The sequence below is a fragment of the Olea europaea genome, chromosome 14 (genome assembly GCF_002742605.1).
Source record: "Olea europaea var. sylvestris chromosome 14, O_europaea_v1, whole genome shotgun sequence".
Classification (NCBI taxonomy): Eukaryota; Viridiplantae; Streptophyta; class Magnoliopsida; order Lamiales; family Oleaceae; genus Olea; species Olea europaea.
In genome coordinates, this window is record NC_036250.1 from 17,169,075 (window position 1) to 17,191,551 (window position 22,477).

At 37.2% G+C, this 22,477-nt stretch overlaps 1 protein-coding gene across 1 annotated transcript; it reads left to right on the plus strand.

Moving 5' to 3' along the window:
* Positions 1 to 280: 280 nt before the first annotated feature.
* Positions 281 to 18,056, plus strand: LOC111409358 (psbP domain-containing protein 3, chloroplastic). The gene is made up of 11 exons (XM_023039413.1): positions 281 to 456; positions 551 to 623; positions 697 to 806; positions 920 to 985; positions 6,350 to 6,430; positions 6,510 to 6,592; positions 6,758 to 6,833; positions 13,357 to 13,475; positions 13,628 to 13,672; positions 17,002 to 17,126; positions 17,863 to 18,056. The coding sequence occupies exons 1-10, from the start codon at positions 408 to 410 to the stop codon at positions 17,029 to 17,031; spliced, it is 732 nt and encodes a 243-aa protein (XP_022895181.1). The 5' UTR covers positions 281 to 407; the 3' UTR covers positions 17,032 to 17,126; positions 17,863 to 18,056.
* Positions 18,057 to 22,477: the final 4,421 nt, after the last annotated feature.

The following is a 22,477-nucleotide window of genomic DNA, read 5'->3' on the forward strand; positions in this document are numbered from 1 at the left end:
ATTGACTATCGTGCTTGCTATGTTATTGTTGGTTTTAAGTTTATAAATTTAGTTTAAGAAAACCTTTATAAAATTATAATTATTAAATATCTTAATAATATTGATGATAGCATATCTTTAACTAAAATTAATGATCTCATCTAATTTAAATTATTTTATGAAATAACAAGAAAGGAAGGTATTTTAAAAATAATGCAATAAGAAACTATATATGTTGTTTTGCGGGGAATGTTTTATGAAATATAAACTTGGGGGATGAGAAGCAAAATTAAATATTAGAAAAGAGAGTGCCAAAGAGAAAATATTTCTGTAATTATCCAGCAGAGCAGCAAATTGTGGCATACAAAATTCCTCAATCTCCCGACTGGCAAGCAAAATCAAGAAAGCAAAGCAGACAAAAACGAGAAATGGCCCCTGTTTCTTCTTTGCATTTCCATTCCTTTCTTCATCACCCAAGTCAGCCCCCTTCGAATTGAATGCACCACTTTTTCATACTATTTTTTGTTAAAACCCATAAATTACTCTGAAAATTTTGCTTTGGTTTTTGAAGGCCTCAGGAGAAGCAGGATTTTCAACATTGCCTGCTTCAAGAACAATGAAAGTGATACCAAGAACCCACCGAGGTAATTCTTCCATTTCTTCAATTAACAAATTTCTTCTCAGAATAACTCCCTTTTGTTTCTTGAATGCTTATAGTGTGTGCGTTGGAAAAGAATTTGGGACGAAAAGGAGAGAGCTACTGTTTCAGGCAGTCTCTTCTGTAATTGCTTTTCCTGCATTAACTTCAGTTGCATTGGCTGACAACGGTTCGCTATTTTTTTGCTTTACCTAACTCAATCTACTGTTTTTATAGTTATCAATTCTGTGTACTAATATTATTTTCATGGCCTAAAATGTATTGATTTTTCTTGAGGTATAGAAGTTATGGAAGATTTTCGTGTATATACTGATGAAGCGAACAAGTTTAAGATCACGATTCCTCAAGGTGAGTTCTATAATCCTTGGTTTTGGCCATGTATAGTGGTTGAGCTGAACTTCAACCAAAACCAGCTAAATTCCACTGAAAATCAACACACAATTCAATATACTTAGTTGGAATTCAATAAACCATCTTGAATTTTATTAATGGAATTGAAATTAAACAGATTCAAGGAAATAAAATGCAATGAAAATGTAATGAGAAGAGAGGAGGGAGAGATTCATAAAAATCAGAGAAAAGCAGGGAATAAGGAAATTCTGACAATTACCCAACTGATTTCCCCTTTCCTCCCTCCGGCTGTTAAAACGGTGGAAAAAACGTGTTTCATTTTATAAAGTGTGATTACACATATGCAATTTAAAATAAGAAGTAAAATGGGGCCGTTTTGGATCTCCTCAATATTGATTGCCGTTAAATCCGTTTGCTTCTGTTTCTCTTCCTCCCCCATTCTGCTGTTATACCTTGTCTCTTATCATTACATTCCTCCTCAAATTGATCTTATCCCCAAGGTTGAAATTAAGGATGCCTCTCTTGAATTGAGGTTGCATCTTCCCAAGTGGCTTCATCCCTGATAGTACCTTCCATTGAATTAGCCATTGAGTCACAGATTGGTTATCCTTCTTGATAATCCGGGTCTGCAAAACTGCAAGTGGTTCTCTGTGATTCTTTTCTTGTTCTCCACCTTCTGGAATCTACCTCCTGATCTCCTATTTTTTTTCTTAAGCAGTAACACATGGAATACAGGATGTATCTTAGAAGTAGTGGGCAAATTCAGTTCATAGGCCACCGTCCAGTTCTTCTGGTGATCTCATAAGGGCCATAGTACTTGGCAGCTAATTTTTGATTGATCTTTGTTATAACTGATTGTTGTTTGAAAGGTTGTAGCTTCAAATACACCCAATCTCCCACTTGAAATTCCTTTTATATTTTGTGTTGATCAGCATAAAATTTCATCCTTGCTATGGCTTGAGCCAAATGTTCCTAAGCAGCAGATCCATTTGATGTCTCTCTTGTACAAGCTACTCTATTTCAGCCACATTAGTTTGCTGATAAGGTCCCAATGCCAATTGTGGTGGTTTAATGCCATATAAGGCTTCAAAAGGGCTCATTTTAATTGCTGCATGATAAGTGGTATTGTACCACCATTCACCCAAGGATAACCAACTGACCCATTGCCTAGGCTGATGAAATGTCCTGCACCTAAGATACATCTCCAAGCATTGATTGAGCCTTTCAGTTTGCCCATCTGTTTGTGGGTGGTATGTAGAGTTTAAATGAAGTTTAGTGCCATTAATATGAACAATTCCTGCCAAAATCCATTGGTGAAAACCTTTTCCCTGTCTGTCTGTTACTATACTCCGGGAAAGGTTTGGCCACAATAACTGCAGAAAATGGGTGTGACAGAGCCATGAGGTGCCCATATTTGGTGAACATATTTACCACCACCAGTATCACAGTCTTCCCTTTTGAAGAGGGTAACCTTTCAATGAATCCATGGATATATGGCTCCATGAATATTGTGTCTCAGGAAGTGTTTGCAGCTGTCCAGGATAGGGAACATGTTTTCCTTTGCACCTTTGGCATGTGTCACAACGAAGCACTTCCTTTTTTATTTCCTTCGTAATTGCAGGCAAAAGAAATGTTGCTTAGCTCAATATACTCTAGCTTTGGATGCCTGAGTGGCCTCCATAATTTTGAGATGAGTAAATATTCTCTGACAGTTTGCTCTTACCTGACCTTCTGACCCCACATACAGTTTCCCTTTATACTTGAGCAGCCCATTTTTATGTGTAGTCAGACTCTTCCCCTGGGTTTATCAAAAGTGCCTCAATATGTTGTTTAGCTATCTCATATCCCTTGTAGCTCTATATCACTTCTTGTATCCAAGTAGGTATCACACCGGAAATTGCTGCGACTTCTAAATTTGATTCCTTCCTACTTGATAGTGTATCCGCTACAATGTTGTCTACCCCTTTCTTATATTTTATCTCATAACTGAGCCCCAAGTAGTTTGGTTAACCACTTTTGTTGGAGTGGTGTAGTTATTGTTTGCTCTAACAGGTACTTCAAGGATTGATTGTCTATTTTAATGATTAAGTGATGTCCTTCCAAGTAATGCCTCCATTTTCCCACTACAGTGACTAGAGCTAGCAACCCTTTCTCATAAATGGACATCCCCAGTTTATCATTGTGGATACTCTTGCCGAGGTATGCAATTGGTCTTTTGCCTTCCATTAAAATTGCTCCCATACCTCCATGACAATTATCAATCTCAATAATGAAAGGTTTGTGCCAATACTGGGGTGCTGCACATTGCTGTCTTCAATTTCTGAAAATGCCATCTTTGCAGCCTTGTCCCACCTGAAATAGTCCTTTTTTAGAAGATCAGTCAGGGGTTTAGCAAGGACCCCATAACTTTCACTAACTTTCTAAAGCACCCTGTCAGACCTAGAAATCACCTTAATTGTTTAACATTATGAGGCCTAGGCTACTATTGCATAGCACTTACTTTCATTGGATCTATGGATACTCCTCCTGCTAATATGTTATGACCCAAACATTCCACCTTAGATTGCCCAAAAGAACATTTAGCCCACTTAGCATATAGTTTTTATTACTGTAATCAAGCACAATGTATAGGTGATTACAAAAGGATTCCAGATGAGGGCTATACGCCAAAATGTCATACAAAAAAACTAATAAACTTCCTCAAATGTTCTTTAAAAACTTCATTCATCCAACGTTTGAAGGTGGCTAGGGCATTGGTGAGCTCAAAGGGCATTACCTTGAATTCATATAGACCATGGTGTGTCTTATGTACATCAGCTTCAGCTACCCTGATTTGATGATACCCAGCCTTGACCCATGGAGCTGATCAATCAACTCATCAATCAATGGCATGAGGTATTTATCTTTGATGTTGAGGCTGTTTAACTGTCTATATTCTACACAGAACCTCCATGTCACAACCTTCTTTTTGACTAGTAGTACAGATGAGGCATAGGAACTATATTACTATGTTGAATAATGCCGGTCTCACATCTCTTTCACCATCCTCTCCATTTCAGTTTTCTCTATATATGGGCATTTGGAGGGCCATATTCTAAAAGGCCGAGCTCCTTCTTTCAAGAGAATCTTATGGTCATTAAACCTGGGGTGGCATCCCTCTTGGTTCTATGAGTACTTTTGAATATTAATCAATGATAATTTGTATGTCTCCAGGAGGAGGTTCCTTTTCTTCTTCATTCACTGCTTGAATTTGGCCACAATTCCATAGGGTTGTCTGTGAACCCATTTTTCATCTGTCCCCCTTCTATCATTAGAAACTCCTCATTCATGTGTTCACTCCTCAGTACCGCTTCCATTCCCTCATATGAAATTCTGATGATGCTCTGCTTGAATTTAAACATTACTGGATTGAATTGGCTCAACCAGTCTACCTCCAGCACCATAACACTTCCACCCAACCTCAACTGGATTTGACATTCCATTCCCTGCACGGTCCAAGTGAGTGGATTGCACACTGCTGTGTTTTTCAACTCATCTCCACTTGCCACAGTTACTGTCACAGGTTTGGTGGGTTCTACTTTGCATTTTAGTTCAGATATTAACTTCTGATCGATAAAGCTATGGGTAATACCACTGTCAATGAGAATAGACACCCTTCTCCTCTGCGCCTGTCATGGTTTCCTAATGGTTTTAGGTCTCAGACTCCCGGAGAGTCTGAGAGCGTTGATGGAGATTTCCATCATCTCTTCTTCCCCTTCTTCCTCACAGGTTTTTGTTAATTTCCCTTCACCCTCAGTCTCCACCCTTCCTCTTCATCCACTAATATAAAATCCAGCATCCTATTTTTGCTCACATGGCCTGGAGTGCATTTCTCATCACATCTCACAACCCCAAACTTCTTTTGGTCTGTATGTATGTCTGTGGAGGTGATTGTCTTGAATTTTAATGGTGGGTTTAGGTTAAAAGTCACTCGCCCGTAAAGCTCATGACACAAGGGAAGGGAAAGCGCAATAGCAACCCACAAGCTTTACTAAACTAATAAAGGCATTCCATTGATCAAAGAAGTTCTTAAGAAAAGATGCAGTAAAGAGAAGAACTCCCAGGGCTCTCTTCTTTGTTCTAGGTAGATATTTAGGAGTATTTTCAGTGGTTGTTTGAGGTAGGTTAGTCCATTTGGGTTGTTAAGGGGGTTTGATTTGAATTTTTGAGGACTTGTTCAAAGCTGTGATAGTATTTTCTCGCAAGAGGGGGCTACCTCAAATGCTTGGGAAGTAGAAGTCTGTCTACCAATTTTAACCATGGATCTAATCTCTTCCTTCAACCCACTGGTGAATGCAGAGATGTAATATGACTCAGACGGGTTAGGTAAAGATAGCATAACATGATATTAAAGGTCCTGAAAAAGTTTTTGGTATTCTGCCACTGTCCCCTTCTGCCATATCTTGCTGAATATCTCTATGACTTCTTCTTCTGTAGCTTCAGTTACTTTCTTGTCACTCGTTTTTGGCACTAGTTACTTCTTGTCACCCTTTATTGTTAATTTTTTTTCTCTCTTTTTTGTGTTCTTTCACAGAAGGGATATTTGGGGAATAGTGGTGGCGGAGGTTTGGTTCTAGGGAGGATTATTTTGTCGGAGAATGTGGAAAGCGTCAGTGGTTATTTGATCTTAAGGCCACTAGTTGGGCTATTCTACATATTTGCGCATTGATTCTTTTTGTTATACTACTATTCTTATGACACATGGCATAGGTTTTCTTCGGCTTAGAGAACCAGAGATGAGTTTATTGTTATGAATCAAGACCTAATCCGCAAAACGAGAACAATTTTAAGCAACAAGAAATAAAAAGCATACACGGCTAAATGCACATATTTCTGTTATCCACGCTAAATAAATGTGAGAGTTACGTTTAGTCGCAGCTGCAAACTTTTCACTCTCACAAAGAAGAAGAAATTACAATAGTGATCTCACACCTCATGGTCTGTATCTCTCTCCCAAAGAACCCCCCCGCTGCCGGGGTAAATTCTTTAAATAGTAGGAATACTATAAGCAACAAGAAATAAAAAGCATACACGGCTAAATGCACATATTTCTGTTATCCACGCTAAATAAATGTGAGAGTTACGTTTAATCGCAGCTGCAAACTTTTCACTCTCACAAAGAAGAAGAAATTACAATAGTGATCTCACACCTCTTGGTCTGTATCTCTCTCCCAAAGAACCCCCCCGCGGCCGGGGTAAATTCTTTAAATAGTAGGAATACTAGAACGCCCTATATACCCCTACAGTAAAAAAGTATAAAGTACAATTAGGTTTACAATCCAACATTTCTTAGTTTGATAATAACAAGTACTTGATGTGCAGATTGGCTAGTGGGAACAGGAGAAGGGGATGGGGTAAGATCTCTGATTGCATTCTATCCACAAAATACTGCCAATTCAAGTGGTATACTTTGAACTCTAGCGGGTGCATTGTTTGAGCAGTATTTGTACTAGATATTGAAGTTGTTTCTTACTCACTGCAGTCAGCTTAGCAATCACAAGCCTTGGTGCTGATTTCACCAGATTGGAATCTTTTGGCAAAGTTGATGCATTTGCGGAGAATTTGGCATGTTTACCAATCTGTAACTTCTCCCATTTTTCGTTAAAGCAAAGTTATTCCCGTATGCCATCACTCTCACCTATCACAGAAAACAAATTTGGGTTTTTCTGGCACCAGTTTCTCCTTGTTTTTATCATATTGGTTCTTTTCAGTACTCACTTCGTATTACAGATTGGTGGATTAGACAGAAGCTGGCAGAGGCCCCCAGGTGTTGCAGCAAAACTAATAGATTGCAAAGCCACTAATGGTAGGGAATGTTATCTCTCTCTTACGATGGTGTGATTTATCATATAAAAAAGGAGATACTACGGCCCCATTTGAGCCACATTAATGTAAGAATGAGAATGAAAAATATAGTCATTACGGGCTTACACAAGATCATATTGGTTCTTTTCAGTACTCACTTCGTATTACAGATTGGTGGATTAGACAGAAGCTGGCAGAGGCCCCCAGGTGTTGCAGCAAAACTAATAGATTGCAAAGCCACTAATGGTAGGGAATGTTATCTCTCTCTTACGATGGTGTGATTTATCATATAAAAAAGGAGATACTACGGCCCCATTTGAGCCACATTAATGTAAGAATGAGAATGAAAAATATAGTCATTACGGGCTTACACAAGAGCTGTCTATATTCTACACAGAACCTCCATGTCACAACCTTCTTTTTGACTAGTAGTACAGATGAGGCATAGGAACTATATTACTATGTTGAATAATGCCGGTCTCACATCTCTTTCACCATCCTCTCCATTTCAGTTTTCTCTATATATGGGCATTTGGAGGGCCTTATTCTAAAAGGCCGAGCTCCTTCTTTCAAGAGAATCTTATGGTCATTAAACCTGGGGTGGCATCCCTCTTGGTTCTATGAGTACTTTTGAATATTAATCAATGATAATTTGTATGTCTCCAGGAGGAGGTTCCTTTTCTTCTTCATTCACTGCTTGAATTTGGCCACAATTCCATAGGGTTGTCTGTGAACCCATTTTTCATCTGTCCCCCTTCTATCATTAGAAACTCCTCATTCATGTGTTCACTCCTCAGTACCGCTTCCATTCCCTCATATGAAATTCTGATGATGCTCTGCTTGAATTTAAACATTACTGGATTGAATTGGCTCAACCAGTCTACCTCCAGCACCATAACACTTCCACCCAACCTCAACTGGATTTGACATTCCATTCCCTGCACGGTCCAAGTGAGTGGATTGCACACTGCTGTGTTTTTCAACTCATCTCCACTTGCCACAGTTACTGTCACAGGTTTGGTGGGTTCTACTTTGCATTTTAGTTCAGATATTAACTTCTGTTCGATAAAGCTATGGGTAATACCACTGTCAATGAGAATAGACACCCTTCTCCTCTGCGCCTGTCATGGTTTCCTAATGGTTTTAGGTCTCAGACTCCCGGAGAGTCTGAGAGCGTTGATGGAGATTTCCATCATCTCTTCTTCCCCTTCTTCCTCACAGGTTTTTGTTAATTTCCCTTCACCCTCAGTCTCCACCCTTCCTCTTCATCCACTAATATAAAATCCAGCATCCTATTTTTGCTCACATGGCCTGGAGTGCATTTCTCATCACATCTCACAACCCCAAACTTCTTTTGGTCTGTATGTATGTCTGTGGAGGTGATTGTCTTGAATTTTAATGGTGGGTTTAGGTTAAAAGTCACTCGCCCGTAAAGCTCATGACACAAGGGAAGGGAAAGCGCAATAGCAACCCACAAGCTTTACTAAACTAATAAAGGCATTCCATTGATCAAAGAAGTTCTTAAGAAAAGATGCAGTAAAGAGAAGAACTCCCAGGGCTCTCTTCTTTGTTCGGTACTGGTGTTAGGTAGATATTTAGGAGTATTTTCAGTGGTTGTTTGAGGTAGGTTAGTCCATTTGGGTTGTTAAGGGGGTTTGATTTGAATTTTTGAGGACTTGTTCAAAGCTGTGATAGTATTTTCTCGCAAGAGGGGGCTACCTCAAATGCTTGGGAAGTAGAAGTCTGTCTACCAATTTTAACCATGGATCTAATCTCTTCCTTCAACCCACTGGTGAATGCAGAGATGTAATATGACTCAGACGGGTTAGGTAAAGATAGCATAACATGATATTAAAGGTCCTGAAAAAGTTTTTGGTATTCTGCCACTGTCCCCTTCTGCCATATCTTGCTGAATATCTCTATGATTTCTTCTTCTGTAACTTCAGTTACTTTCTTGTCACTCGTTTTTGGCACTAGTTACTTCTTGTCACCCTTTATTGTTAATTTTTTTTCTCTCTTTTTTGTGTTCTTTCACAGAAGGGATATTTGGGGAATAGTGGAGGCGGAGGTTTGGTTCTAGGGAGGATTATTTTGTCGGAGAATGTGGAAAGCGTCAGTGGTTATTTGATCTTAAGGCCACTAGTTGGGCTATTCTACATATTTGCGCATTGATTCTTTTTGTTATACTACTATTCTTATGACACATGGCATAGGTTTTCTTCGGCTTAGAGAACCAGAGATGAGTTTATTGTTATGAATCAAGACCTAATCCGCAAAACGAGAACAATTTTAAGCAACAAGAAATAAAAAGCATACACGGCTAAATGCACATATTTCTGTTATCCACGCTAAATAAATGTGAGAGTTACGTTTAATCGCAGCTGCAAACTTTTCACTCTCACAAAGAAGAAGAAATTACAATAGTGATCTCACACCTCATGGTCTGTATCTCTCTCCCAAAGAACCCCCCCGCTGCCGGGGTAAATTCTTTAAATAGTAGGAATACTACTATATACCCCTACAGTAAAAAAGTATAAAGTACAATTAGGTTTACAATCCAACATTTCTTAGTTTGATAATAACAAGTACTTGATGTGCAGATTGGCTAGTGGGAACAGGAGAAGGGGATGGGGTAAGATCTCTGATTGCATTCTATCCACAAAATACTGCCAATTCAAGTGGTATACTTTGAACTCTAGCGGGTGCATTGTTTGAGCAGTATTTGTACTAGATATTGAAGTTGTTTCTTACTCACTGCAGTCAGCTTAGCAATCACAAGCCTTGGTGCTGATTTCACCAGATTGGAATCTTTTGGCAAAGTTGATGCATTTGCGGAGAATTTGGCATGTTTACCAATCTGTAACTTCTCCCATTTTTCGTTAAAGCAAAGTTATTCCCGTATGCCATCACTCTCACCTATCACAGAAAACAAATTTGGGTTTTTCTGGCACCAGTTTCTCCTTGTTTTTATCATATTGGTTCTTTTCAGTACTCACTTCGTATTACAGATTGGTGGATTAGACAGAAGCTGGCAGAGGCCCCCAGGTGTTGCAGCAAAACTAATAGATTGCAAAGCCACTAATGGTAGGGAATGTTATCTCTCTCTTACGATGGTGTGATTTATCATATAAAAAAGGAGATACTACGGCCCCATTTGAGCCACATTAATGTAAGAATGAGAATGAAAAATATAGTCATTACGGGCTTACACAAGAGATAGAAAGTCAAAATATGGTGACTTTATGTGCTGGATAACGGTCATATTTTTAATTTTAATGGGTAAATAATGGGAAACAAACAGGGGCTACGTAACATAGGAATACCTTAATCGAATAAGCACAATCAATAAGTGAAAAAACTTAATAGAGAAGAAGAGAAATTAGGGGCTAAAACAATCCTAGATTATTTAATAATCATGTGTAATTGTATTCAATAATCATGTGTGATTAAAACAAAGAGTTAACCCCTCTATTTATAGGGGCCTAAACAATCCTAGATTATTTAGGAAAGTAATGAAAACCTAATGAAAGTAGAAAACAAGGAAATAATTCTAATCTAACACCAACTAGAATTAAAGAAACTCTAATTAATTTAATTCCCTTTTAACCTCAAGTATACTTTTAGTATTGCATCATTTCTCCTTGGCTGAAAAGAATTCAACTTTGACAAGTTATAATCCAAATAGACATTGAGTAGCTTTGCATCCAATTAGGAAATTCATTCTCATTAATCCAGGCAGCATTGCTAAGCGGGATATCTTTCCAAGTTCCAACTAGTAACTTGTGAAAATCACCAACTTTTGAAGCAACTTGATCCTCAAGTACTTCATCAAGGATATCTTAGGGGAAAACATAATAGTAGGAGCCTAGAGTGGGCTAGAAGCATGACTTGCTGAAAAATACGATGGCAAACATTTGAGGCTCAAACGTGCTGAAGTATATAAATTTTCTACATTGAAAATTGGATTGATATTTAAGTTTATTGACAAATCAAGTGTGTGTGTGTGTGTGTATTAGTTTCAAGCTTTTTAAAAATGGGTAAGGGCCAAAGGGATCAAGTACAATTTTTAATTATTTCATGTAGCATCTTTGAGAAAACATTTTGGAGCAAGACGAATCATTATATAATCACCTAACATTAATTTTTTCATACCTACAGTGGAATCAATTGCAAGTTTGTAGTGGTCGTTACATAAAACTATTTCACTTTCAATTTCATTATGCAATTCACGAAAATCGTGAGCCAAAGCTTGAACAAAAGCAACTAGACAAAAATGAGGCTGAGGAAAGATTGAGTGATTGGCTTGGTGAGAAAACCTGGACCACCTCAAATGGGCTAGGTTCAGTTAATCTATTGATAGAATTATTGCACACGAACTTTGCAGTGGGCAATACAAGATCTCAATTTTCAAGTCTATCGCAAACTAAGCAACAAATTAAGTTACCTTACTATGATTAACCACCTCAGTTTGATTGTCGGTATGGGGATGGAAAGCGAATGAAAATTTAAGTGTATTCCCAAACAATTTTCTAAGTATCTTTCAAAAGTAACTAATAGAATTAACATTAAAATCGGATGCAATAGTGATCGAAAGCTCATGTAACAAACATCTCTTTAAAAAACTTAGCAACATGTGATGTGTCAATAGACTTGGAACATGGAATAAAATGGACCATTTTTTAGAACCTATCCACGACAGCCAAAATGGAATTATGACCTCAGCAGTCTCAGTCATACCTAGAACAAAATCTATAGTAAGGTCACGTCATGGAAGGAACGCGGAGAGAAGTGTAGATGCCACTTTTCTAATCTTGTGCCTTTCCTAATTGACAAGTGTAACATTGAGAGACAAGATGAGTGACGTTCTTCTTGAGGGAAGGCCAATAAGATTGATCCTCAATCAAGGCAATAGTTTTATCAACCAAAATGACCAGTTTTCCTCAACATGTAATTCCCATACAAGAAAGTCATGAAGTGAGTTGCTGGGAATACACAGCTTGGTTCCCTTAAAAGATATCCTTCTTTTAGCTAAAATCCAACATAGTTATGGGAGGGACTGTCTGCAGGGTCTGGAGAAATATCGAAGTCAGGACTAGTATAGTGATCCTTTAACAGCTCAAACTGACTACGCTGTTATTCATGGGATGGAGCACCATAGTGAGACAACTAAGACCATCTTTGAGTTTGTTCTCGTCTCCGGCTTGATGGTGGAGGATAATTATGACTCTTGAAGGAATTCGACCCACTTAACACGTCGTTCACACAAGTTATGCTTGGAACTCCCTAAGCAGCAAATAGTATCACTTAAATTGATGTAGGAAGCCTGTAAATGAATAACCATTATCAAGAATTAAAAGAACTTGAGAAAGAAGGATGAGAAATTGGGGAGAGAAAGTTGTAATTGTATTTAATAAACGTGGTGATTAAAGCAAAGCGTCAACACCTCTATTTACAGGGGTTTAAACAACCATAGATTATGTAGGAAAATAATGAAAACCTAATGAAAGTAGGAAACTAAGAAAATAATTTTAATCTAACACGAACTATAATTAAATTAACATATTTAATTCCTTTTTCGCCTCAATTACACTTTTAATGTTGCATCACTAGGAGAATCGGTATAACAATATATATTTTTTTTTCTAATGGAAAATGGTTGCCAAGCCTTGGTAGATGGCATGGTCGATAAATGATATATTGTTATATGTTGTAAAAGCTTGGGTTTTCATATTGAAGTTGGAGCAAAGCACGATGCTACACATTCTATTGTTTATTGCAATCCATGGACCAGTGTTCTAGCTGCGCAAAAAGCAGTCAACTCCTTTAACGAACCAGGCCTAGTGCCCAAGTTATTAAGGCATACGTACTATTCGCTTTGAGAGAGATTGTGCCTATCTTACGCATCATAGATTTTATTTTTTTTATTATTATTATTATTTTTGGCATATTTAAGTATTAGAATCTTTGACCTCTATTTTATGAGAGACTTAAGTTAAAGGCTTGAGCACTGGCCGCATCATTACAACTCCTTTGTTGACCGTCTAATGCTTGCCTTTTCGTTTACTCTTTCATTTTTCTTTTACATTTTTTTTTTTTAAAGTTTGAAACATAGACCTTAAGTCTTAAGACTTTTAAGTCCTAACTATTCTAAAGAAAAAAAACGAAAGTTTGAACCTCTTGTTATAGAACTCTCTCTACCATAATTCAAATGTGAAGCCTCTCCTTAACATGAGAAATTGAAGCAAGAGCAAAAACAATCAATCCTTAACTCCAATGTGAAGCCTCTCATAATATTTATAATTTTAGATATTTATTATCATTACTTTGTTTATTTAATAGTTTTAGAATAATTTAAATAATATTAAAAATAAGAAAATGTTTTTTCACGCCTAGGTTTTGTCTAGGCCCACATGGGGTCATAAAGCTTGAAATTTGGACTTCTTACCTAGTTACGCTTTATGCTTTTTAGAACCATTGCTAGTAGTTATTACAAGCTTCATATGGATATTTTTTTTGATGGTTAGGGCTGTACTACATTGAGTACACGCTGCAAAATCCTGGCGAGAGTTGTAGACATTTGTTTTCGGTGCTCGGGATGGCGAACAATGGTTTTTACAATAGGTTGTATACTCTAACAGGACAGGTTTGTCTTGCCTATTCAATGATTTAAGAAATAAAAATTTATAATGTTCTACCCCCATAATATAGATATACAATATTAGCACCGTATATTAATAGTCTTTGTGATGGTGGACAAATTAAATTCCCGTCTGGAAATTTTTCTATGCTCTGCAGTTTGTTGATGAAGAGGCAGAAAAATTTGGTGCCAAAATTGAGAAGGTAAACTAAACCATATGTTCTCTTTATACTATATCTTTAATCATAAGTGGATGTGGGTGTTAAGATACCAACAGGAAAGAACAAGTTCAAGTTATGAATAAACAACTCTTTGATTAAAAGAAGAACGATTACAGAAAATAGAGTGATAACAAAGCCTGTAGAAGGCTGTAAATGAGGCACTACTCCACTACTCTCTCAAATATTGCCTAACTCTTCAATTCTTTCTCCTCCTATTTGTAGACTTCCCCCAACAGATTTATTCCCCCTCTCCCCCCTTGCCCTTGTAACCAATTTCAGTTACTCCCTCTTCCAGCTGCTTCTCCGTCCTTCTTGACTTTTCTAGAATAGATGGGAGGTCTATCATTACCCTTGGTTTCCAAACTCACCTCGTCCTCAAGGTGAACATCTGAAAAATGTCGAGTGCTAGACGCGGCCGATTCCCTCGAAACTTCAAATACATGCAACCCTTTTCCATTTCCACCCAGTTGCTCAGGTTCGTTCCCCATCCCTATCCATTGGCCTTCATGTTGTGAAGCCTTCATCATGGTTTTCAATGAGACTCCCACTTTGTTAAGCCCGGAATCTCCTTTTAAGCTTACTACCGATTCTCCCATTCGAAACTTCATAGTGGGGAGTCTCCAGTTGACTTCCATATTGCCCAAGCTACCTAACCATTGCATCCCTAAAACCATATCCGTGCAGCCCAACTTTAACAGAAGGAAGTCTTCTACTATTGTCAGTGAATCTCCACCACAACACCCCTATAATTTCCTTTCCTTTTACAGGTTCACCAGAGCCCGTGATACTCCCATAGTTCGTAGTATCCGTAGTGGGCAGACTTAACTTCTAGACTAAATCTAATGAAATAAAATTGTGGGTAGCCCCACAATCAATTAGAACAATTACCTTCTGTTGTGCGACTTCACCTTTAATTTTCATAGTTCCTAGAGTCCTCAAGCCTAGTACTGAATTTAATGAGAGCTCCACCCTTTCCGCCATCTCTATCGACGGTTCCTTCACTGGCAGGTCACTCTCTTCCTCATCTGTAAGGTCACCTTCTTGTACCAATAACTCCTTCAGCTCGCAATTCCGACACTGGTGGCCCACCATGTACTTCTCTTCACACCTAAAGCACTAGCCCTTATCTCGCCTCATTTGCCACTCTGTGTCTATCAAGCGTCTGATCGAATATTCTCGCTGATTGCTGGATGTTTTCCCTTCTACGGTGATCGTCTTCATAGGAAACAGGTTGAGCCGTCTTGTGTCTGAACGAATTGGTGATGAATTGGGTTTAATTGAATTATGGGATGTCGGCTTCTGGGATTTTTTTAGTGTCAAGTTTTTATCTTCAATTTTCTAGGCTACCTCCATAATTGGGCCCAATAAACAAACCTCAACCCTTATCTCAGGATTTAACCTATTCACGAAGGTACTTTCCAGCACCTCATATGAGATTCCTCTCAATGGCGACACAAGCAGTTCGAATTCTCATTGGAAGTCAGCCACTGAATCGCTCTGTTTGATAGCCAGAAACTTTTCACAGAGGCTTCCCTCTTGGGTTGGCCTGAATTGCAGCAATAGTTGTTGCCGGAACTGTTGCCATATTTGGATTGGGGCTATGGCCTCCGTCCATTGAAGCCATGACAAGGCGTCACCATCCAGACTCACAGCGATTGCTCCCAACTTCTCCTAATCCGACAAGCCATTAACATCGAAGTATCTCCCTGTGCGAAACAACCATCCGTCCGGATTTTCCCCAGAAAATATGGGCATTTCAAGCTTGCGCACTTGCCTCCAATTTCCTCCATCTCTGTCGTTTTCGGGGTTCACTGGGATTTTACCATAACTAGCCTCACCTGAGCCCTCCGGCCATTTTCCCCAATCCAAAGTACGTTGAATTTCCGGTGATTTGGTCTGCGGTGATAGGCCCTCAACCACCACACTGTCAGGTCCTTCTCCTTCCCCACTTCTGTCCAACCCTATTTTAGTACTAGATAGGGCTGCCACCGTCCTCATTTCCTCCATGGATTGTAACATTTTGGCCATGTTTTGAGTTAACTAATCCACCGGTTTTTCCAATCCAGGAAGGCGATGCAGCTCTGCCTTCAACTCTTCCATTTCCTTTTCTATTGTGTCCATCCTGCTGTCTATCTTTTTCTGTGCCATCATGAAGAACCGCTCTAATACCAATTTGTTAATATACCAACTGGAAAGAACTAGTTCGAGTTATGAATAAACAACTCTTTGATTGAAAGAAGAACAATTACAGAAAATAGAATGATAACAAAGCCTGTAGAAGGCTGTAAATGAGACATTACTCCACTATTCTCTCGAATATTGCCAACCTCTTCAATTCTTTCTCCTCCTATTTATGGACTTCCCCCAACAGATTTATTCCCCTTCTCCCCACTTGCCCTTGTAACCAATTTAAGTTACTCCCTCCTTCCAGCTGCTTGTCCATCCTTCTTGACTTTTCTAGAATAGATGGGAGGTCTATCAGTGTGCTGGAAGCTATCACAGACAGTTGTAACAACATTATTGGTACTTTTCCTTTGTAATATGTTACATTCTAATCTTCATATTCGGTGAATGGAACGTGTTGCAACAAAAATCAAGAACTAATTGCATGCTGGCGCAGTTGAAACGATTTGAAACATGGCACAAACAAGGAATAACAATGTAGTATAAATTAATAAAATTGAATGTAGATCATTTACTCAGTACCAAAAACATTCAGAATTCCATCTTAAAGCATCTAACCTGAAACCTTGGCACACTATTAGATAGAATTGGACAATACAACGAGCTATAATTTATCTTACTTTGCTCTTTTAATACAATATTGCGTGCTATCTACTGTTAATGTATGAAGTGAGTCCAAATCCGTATAAGTTATCTTTGAAAAAAAATTATTCACTGATGACACCTCTTTATATTTCTGCAATGCATTTTATCATAGTGACTAACTGACTAGGCAATCAAGTATTCATGATGTTGAGTAAGGTAGAAAGGAGAAAAAGTTATGATTTTTCAGGTTGTGACTACTTTGATGGCAATAAACTCAACTGCCGAACCAAAATAGAACTCTTGTGCACATACGTGGACCCGTTTTATATAATTTTAGAACAATTACAGGTCCTACAATATCCTTTGGCATATTAACAGTTCTTGTTTGTTGATGTTCGAATTAAACCTCTGCCATACTGCAAATCTTTCAGTGAAGTAGCATATCAAAAATTCATTACCATAAACAAGTTTCTGAGTTTCCATTTGTGATTGTACAGGTAGTCATTTTCATTTTCTGACATGAAGTTTCTTTATTTTTCCAGGCCGTTGCATCTTTCAGATTAATCGTATGACTAGTACAAGGCTTCCGATTTTCATGTTTTTCAGGAGGCCAATGTTACAGTGAAAACTGTAGATCCAAAATTACAGTATGACATTTCCTTTTGAGGTAAGTCATCCTTGCAAATTAAGAGTATGTTTTAGAAGTGTTTATGAACAGTTTATGCCCCATTTGACAGCCTTTTTTTTTTTTTTTTTTTTGGAAAGAATGAGTTTTTGAATAATAATTTTTTTGGAGAATGTGTGGTTGAAAAGTAAGAATTTTGGGTTTCCATGAAGAATATTTTATTATGAAAATGTGATTGAAAATGAGCATGAGAAAAAAAGAGTTTTGAAAGAATGATTATCAAAAATGAGCTTATAAATGGAGTGAGTGTGATATGTTGATAGTACTTGTGGATTCCTCGAAATGTGAAAAAAAATGACTTGAAAGTTTAGAAACAGTTTATACACGAGCCAAACATAAGGTAAAAGGAATAAACATTCTTGAGGATGTGATTTTGAGTAAATAATGGTATTGTTATGTCAAGCATGAATATCATGGCCACCATACTTAAAGGATGAAAAGTTGACTTCTCGGAATGCATATAACATGTTCGTCATAATGTCTAAAAAAAGTAATTTTTTGTACAAACGATCCAAAACAAAGAAGTAACTTTAAAATAACCTTAAAACATGTTCGGCAATGAAAATAACTTTAAGCTTAGCTAAACATGTTCTAGATACATTATATATGACCCTTTGTTTTAAGTACGCAATTTCTTTTATTTTGCTATACGGTCTTGACTTGATCATTACATGATTTGATCTATCAACTTTATTTTATTTATCTTTTTCCCTTGTAGGTGCATGATTTGAACAGCAAAGGCTGCTGCTAAACTTCCAATGTGGAGCATTATGTAGTTTGTAATTGACTCGATTGGTTGGTTTGTAAATTATGTGAAATGAACAATTACCGTCTTCTTTATGTCATATCTTCTAGCTTGTGACTTGATTATACTGATGTATTCTTAAAATTGAATTGTCATTTGTGAATTTAGAACAAATCGAGAAATTAAAGAAATCGAAATATTTGGTTTGGTTGTAACCAAGCCAAGTACCCATCTCTACAAATAAGGTCCAAATATTGTAACAAAATAAATTGTCGAACGTCTATAAAATAAGTGGAAATTACAGATTTCCAAGTGTTTAAAAATTGGAATTCTAAAATTAAGATAAAAGTATTTTTGTTCTAAAATCAGGTTTGAATAATAACTCCAAACCCAAATTCAATTACAATTCCTAATTTATTCATTCTCCACTCCCACTCTCACACTCACTATCCGTCTCCCTCTCCCTTTCATCTCTTCCCCCCTGTCACGCTGCCTCCGCTGTCGTAACACCGGCCATTGAATCAACGGATCTCCACCACGTAAATAGTACTAGCGATGCGCTATGATGAAGAGATCGGAGATGGCAGTTGGTGCGGTTGCCTGCTGGTATCTGTAATCTTCTTGATCGGAGATGATGGTTTTTGTCGCCGATGGTTCTGTAATGAAGAGGAGATGACATGGCGATGCAGATCCGTCGCGCCGCCTCACTTTTGCCATACCAGTCAGCGCGAAAGAAGCTCTGCACCGCCTTGAAGTAGTCCCACTCCGACGACTCTTCACAGGTGAAGCACTGTATCAACGCGGAGAAGTAGAAACAGTTCGGGTTGCTGACGATTTTGTGGGTTTGGACGGTGTTTTGTGTGGTGGTGGCGGTGGCGATGGCGGGTTTTGTGGTGGCGACTGTGGTGGTGAATCTGGCGGTTTGGAGGGGGTTTGGACAGTGTTTTGTGTAGTGGTGGTGATGTGTTTGTGTGGTGGAGGTTGGTGACGACTGTGGTGGTGAATCTGGCGGTTTGGAGGGGGTTTGGACAGTGTTTTGTGTAGTGGTGGTGATGTGTTTGTGTGGTGGAGGTTTTGTGGTGACGACTGTGGTGGTGGTTGAATTTGGCAGTGGTTTGGGGGTTGTTTTGGTGGTGGTGTGGTTTTAGATGGTATTTGTTGGTTGTATAGGTAGGTGTGCTAGCAGCAATGGTGGATCAACGTTGATTTTTGTTGGTGGTGCAGACAGTGTTGATGGCGGTGGTGGTGCGGTGGTGATGGTTGTGGTCGTCATGGTGGTGTGGTGTCAGGGTGAGGGTGGTAGTGGTATGTGACCAATTATTTGGTTATTTGTGACCTAAAAACTTGATAAATTGTGACTAAAAAAATGATCCGTGACCAACTAATTCCAAAATCTATGACTGACAAATAAACTGTGACCTAAAAATTCAACAACTTGGGATTTAAAAATAATTTGTGACCAATTAATTTGAAAATATGTGACCGACTAAAAAACTGTGACCTATAATAATTTTGATTTGTGGCCGATGAAAGAATCTGTGACCAGTTATTTTTACAATATGTGACATTGTGATCTTAAAGTACATATCTGTGACCATAAATTTTATAACTGTGACCGTAATATGCTTCATTAATAAAATATTTTTAATTAATTAACACAAACCTGATTTTTGCATGTTAGAACTTTAGGCCTGGAATTTGAATTGGCCATACTTAAAGCCTGATTCATGAATTTTTCCCATAAAATAATTAATTTTAAAGAAATTTAAATGGTCCGGTTTGAATTTCGCCCAAGTCCAAAGCAACTATTACAATAGCATATTCAGTTTGGGTTGGTTCAATTTTATATCCAAAATTGAAAAAGGCTTGAATTGGGGATTCAAGTGATTGACACATATTTTTTTAATAAATGCCCCACAATTTAATTAATTAATTGTATTAAAGAATCTTAATTTTTATTCATTGTCACATTTATGTTTTTAACATTTTTTTTAATTGCATTTTTATTCATAATTTTTCACTGTACTTAACTTATGCTAAACACTCAGGTGACGCGGCACACAACAAGCTTATGCTAATCATCAGGTGACGTGGCACACTATAATAGACGGTGGTGTGCTACGTCACTCGAATGATTAGTTAAGCACCGATACTTAAGAGATTAATTCTTATTTAAAAATAAGATAAGCAAATAAATATATATACTCTTAATGAAAATTTTGAATCATTAGAGATATTATTTGCTAATTAATAATGCACTTCTAAAAAAATATGATTTAGTTATACTTATGATGGAGTCTCCTAGAATGAAATCTTAACTTCCACCACTAACCACAAAAGAAGAGACCACCTTCACTCAGAACATTCAAGAATTAACAAAAAGTACAATGTCGTATGTGGCTAATAATTCAAAGTTCTCGATTGTTTCATACATGACCTGAATTAGAAAAGTGATAATAATTGTTAAATGTGATTAAAATTAAAGTTTAACTGAAAAATATAAGATGATTCTTGATCGACCGAAACAATGAAATGCCGTAGAAAAGCTAGAAACATCGAACACGTCGAAAATGTAATACACATGTTATATTTTACATGTGGCCATGGAGATACTCATTTTTACTCGTTTGCTGAACTTTGTCTTCCTATTATTGGATTTCTTTTTCTCTCATTTGTGTGAGCTTCAATTAGTTTTTGTTGGAGCAATTGACATATTTTTAAACCTCAATGAGAAAGCGCACAAATGCTTGCACACGCTATCAAGACGCAGGGATGATAAAAAAATTCTTTAAATCAGATAGCTTTGGGGACGATGAAATCGTTGCCTCGGGGTGTAGGTGGGGAGGGTACAAGGAACATGTTCCCCCCTCATTACCTCGTTTCAATATATTTTAAATGTAAATTTTTCATCACACAAAAAGAAAATAATCATCACCATTTCAAGATAGAGCATGAGTTGTTCTACAAATTGGGGGAGAAAATAATTAATAATTTTCACCAACTAAATATATGAAAAAAATAAAAAATAAGTGACATAGTAAATGGGGCTTTGGGACATTCCCTGTCTTGTCCTCTCCTTAACCAGGTATGGGCACGGTGACAGAAATGTTCAATAGGATGGAGGACGGGAATGGTTATCACGATCTGTTTCATTGTATCCGATAAATACGTTATTTGTATATGTATATGCACATAATATACGTGTAGGTATGGTGATAATGAAGGGGACACGTTAGTTGGAATCAAATGATCAAGGGTTGAGAAGTGTTTTCACTAAATAGTTGTCTTATTGGCCTCCAATTCCAATTTTGAAATTACAAAAAAACCCATCGACTGATCAGATCGTACCAAAATCAAACAGTGTACTTAGCTTATGCGGTTTACATTTCAATCGTTCCAAAATTGAAAAATAAAGTTGAAAATTGTTTGGTTTGTGTTTCGATAGTTAAAAATTGATTGAAATCAAAATGAACAATTCATCCAAATTTAAAAAAAATAAACAAAAAAATACCTGGTTTAGTCAAGATATATTATTTATTATACTTCAATATATTTACTTTCTAGTCGACTTTAATTGGCTCTTAAGGGTAATAATTTGTTTATAATAATACTTTTCTTTTTCTAAATAATGAAATTATAATCTTAAACTTTATGGTTAAACATTGTATTAGTTTATTGGTTTAAGCTTGTATTGAGACAAATATATTAATATTGTACCATTTATGTTTAGAAGATTCAATTCAAGTGTTATAGTGAAATTCCAAAACATACACAGTTATTTTTTTGTTTTTTTTGAAATATGTTGTTTTCACGTCTTTAAAGTTGTGGTTTGAAATCAAATCTCAAAAAATAATTTGGTTTGGTTGATTTATTTTGGAATATGAGAGTTTGATTTGATTTTGATTTTTCGCAAAACGTTTGAAATAGTTCAATTTGAAAATAGTCCAAAAATTGTTCAAATCGAACAATTTTCACCACTAATCACTATAACGTCTTGGAATATGAAATTGCAAATCGTCACACTATATAAACAAGGGACATCACATTTAAAATATCATGCTCACATACCCACGAATTTTATGTGCATACACATGTATGTGTGGTGGTAGAAACGAGGGGCAGCTGGGGTGAAATTAAATCAAAAGGATTATAAAATAATTTTGTTGTATGTACAGAAAAGCTTGACAGGATGCCACATATGACATCTTATCATTGGGCACTGTCCAAAAATTGCAGTGCAAGGTGATTCACCTTCTACAAGAAGCAAAATTCATTACAAAATAAAGGGAAGGTGATCATCTTTATCAATCGATATCATGCAAAACTATTGTTTGATTCGATATTATTATATTTAAAAAAAATCATTATAATTGTGTTAAATAAAAAATTAATCGTTGGAATAATCAAATAATTCTTTTTTTTCAAAATTAACATTTGAGTATTTGATAAACTGTTGGGCCGTGATGCCATTTGATCCAGTCCAACTGTTAGGCAATGATGAAAAGGCCCAAATATGGATTTAATACTTGGTCCATTAATTATATACCTAGAAGGCCCACTTAACCGAGCCCAATACCCAGCCCACACA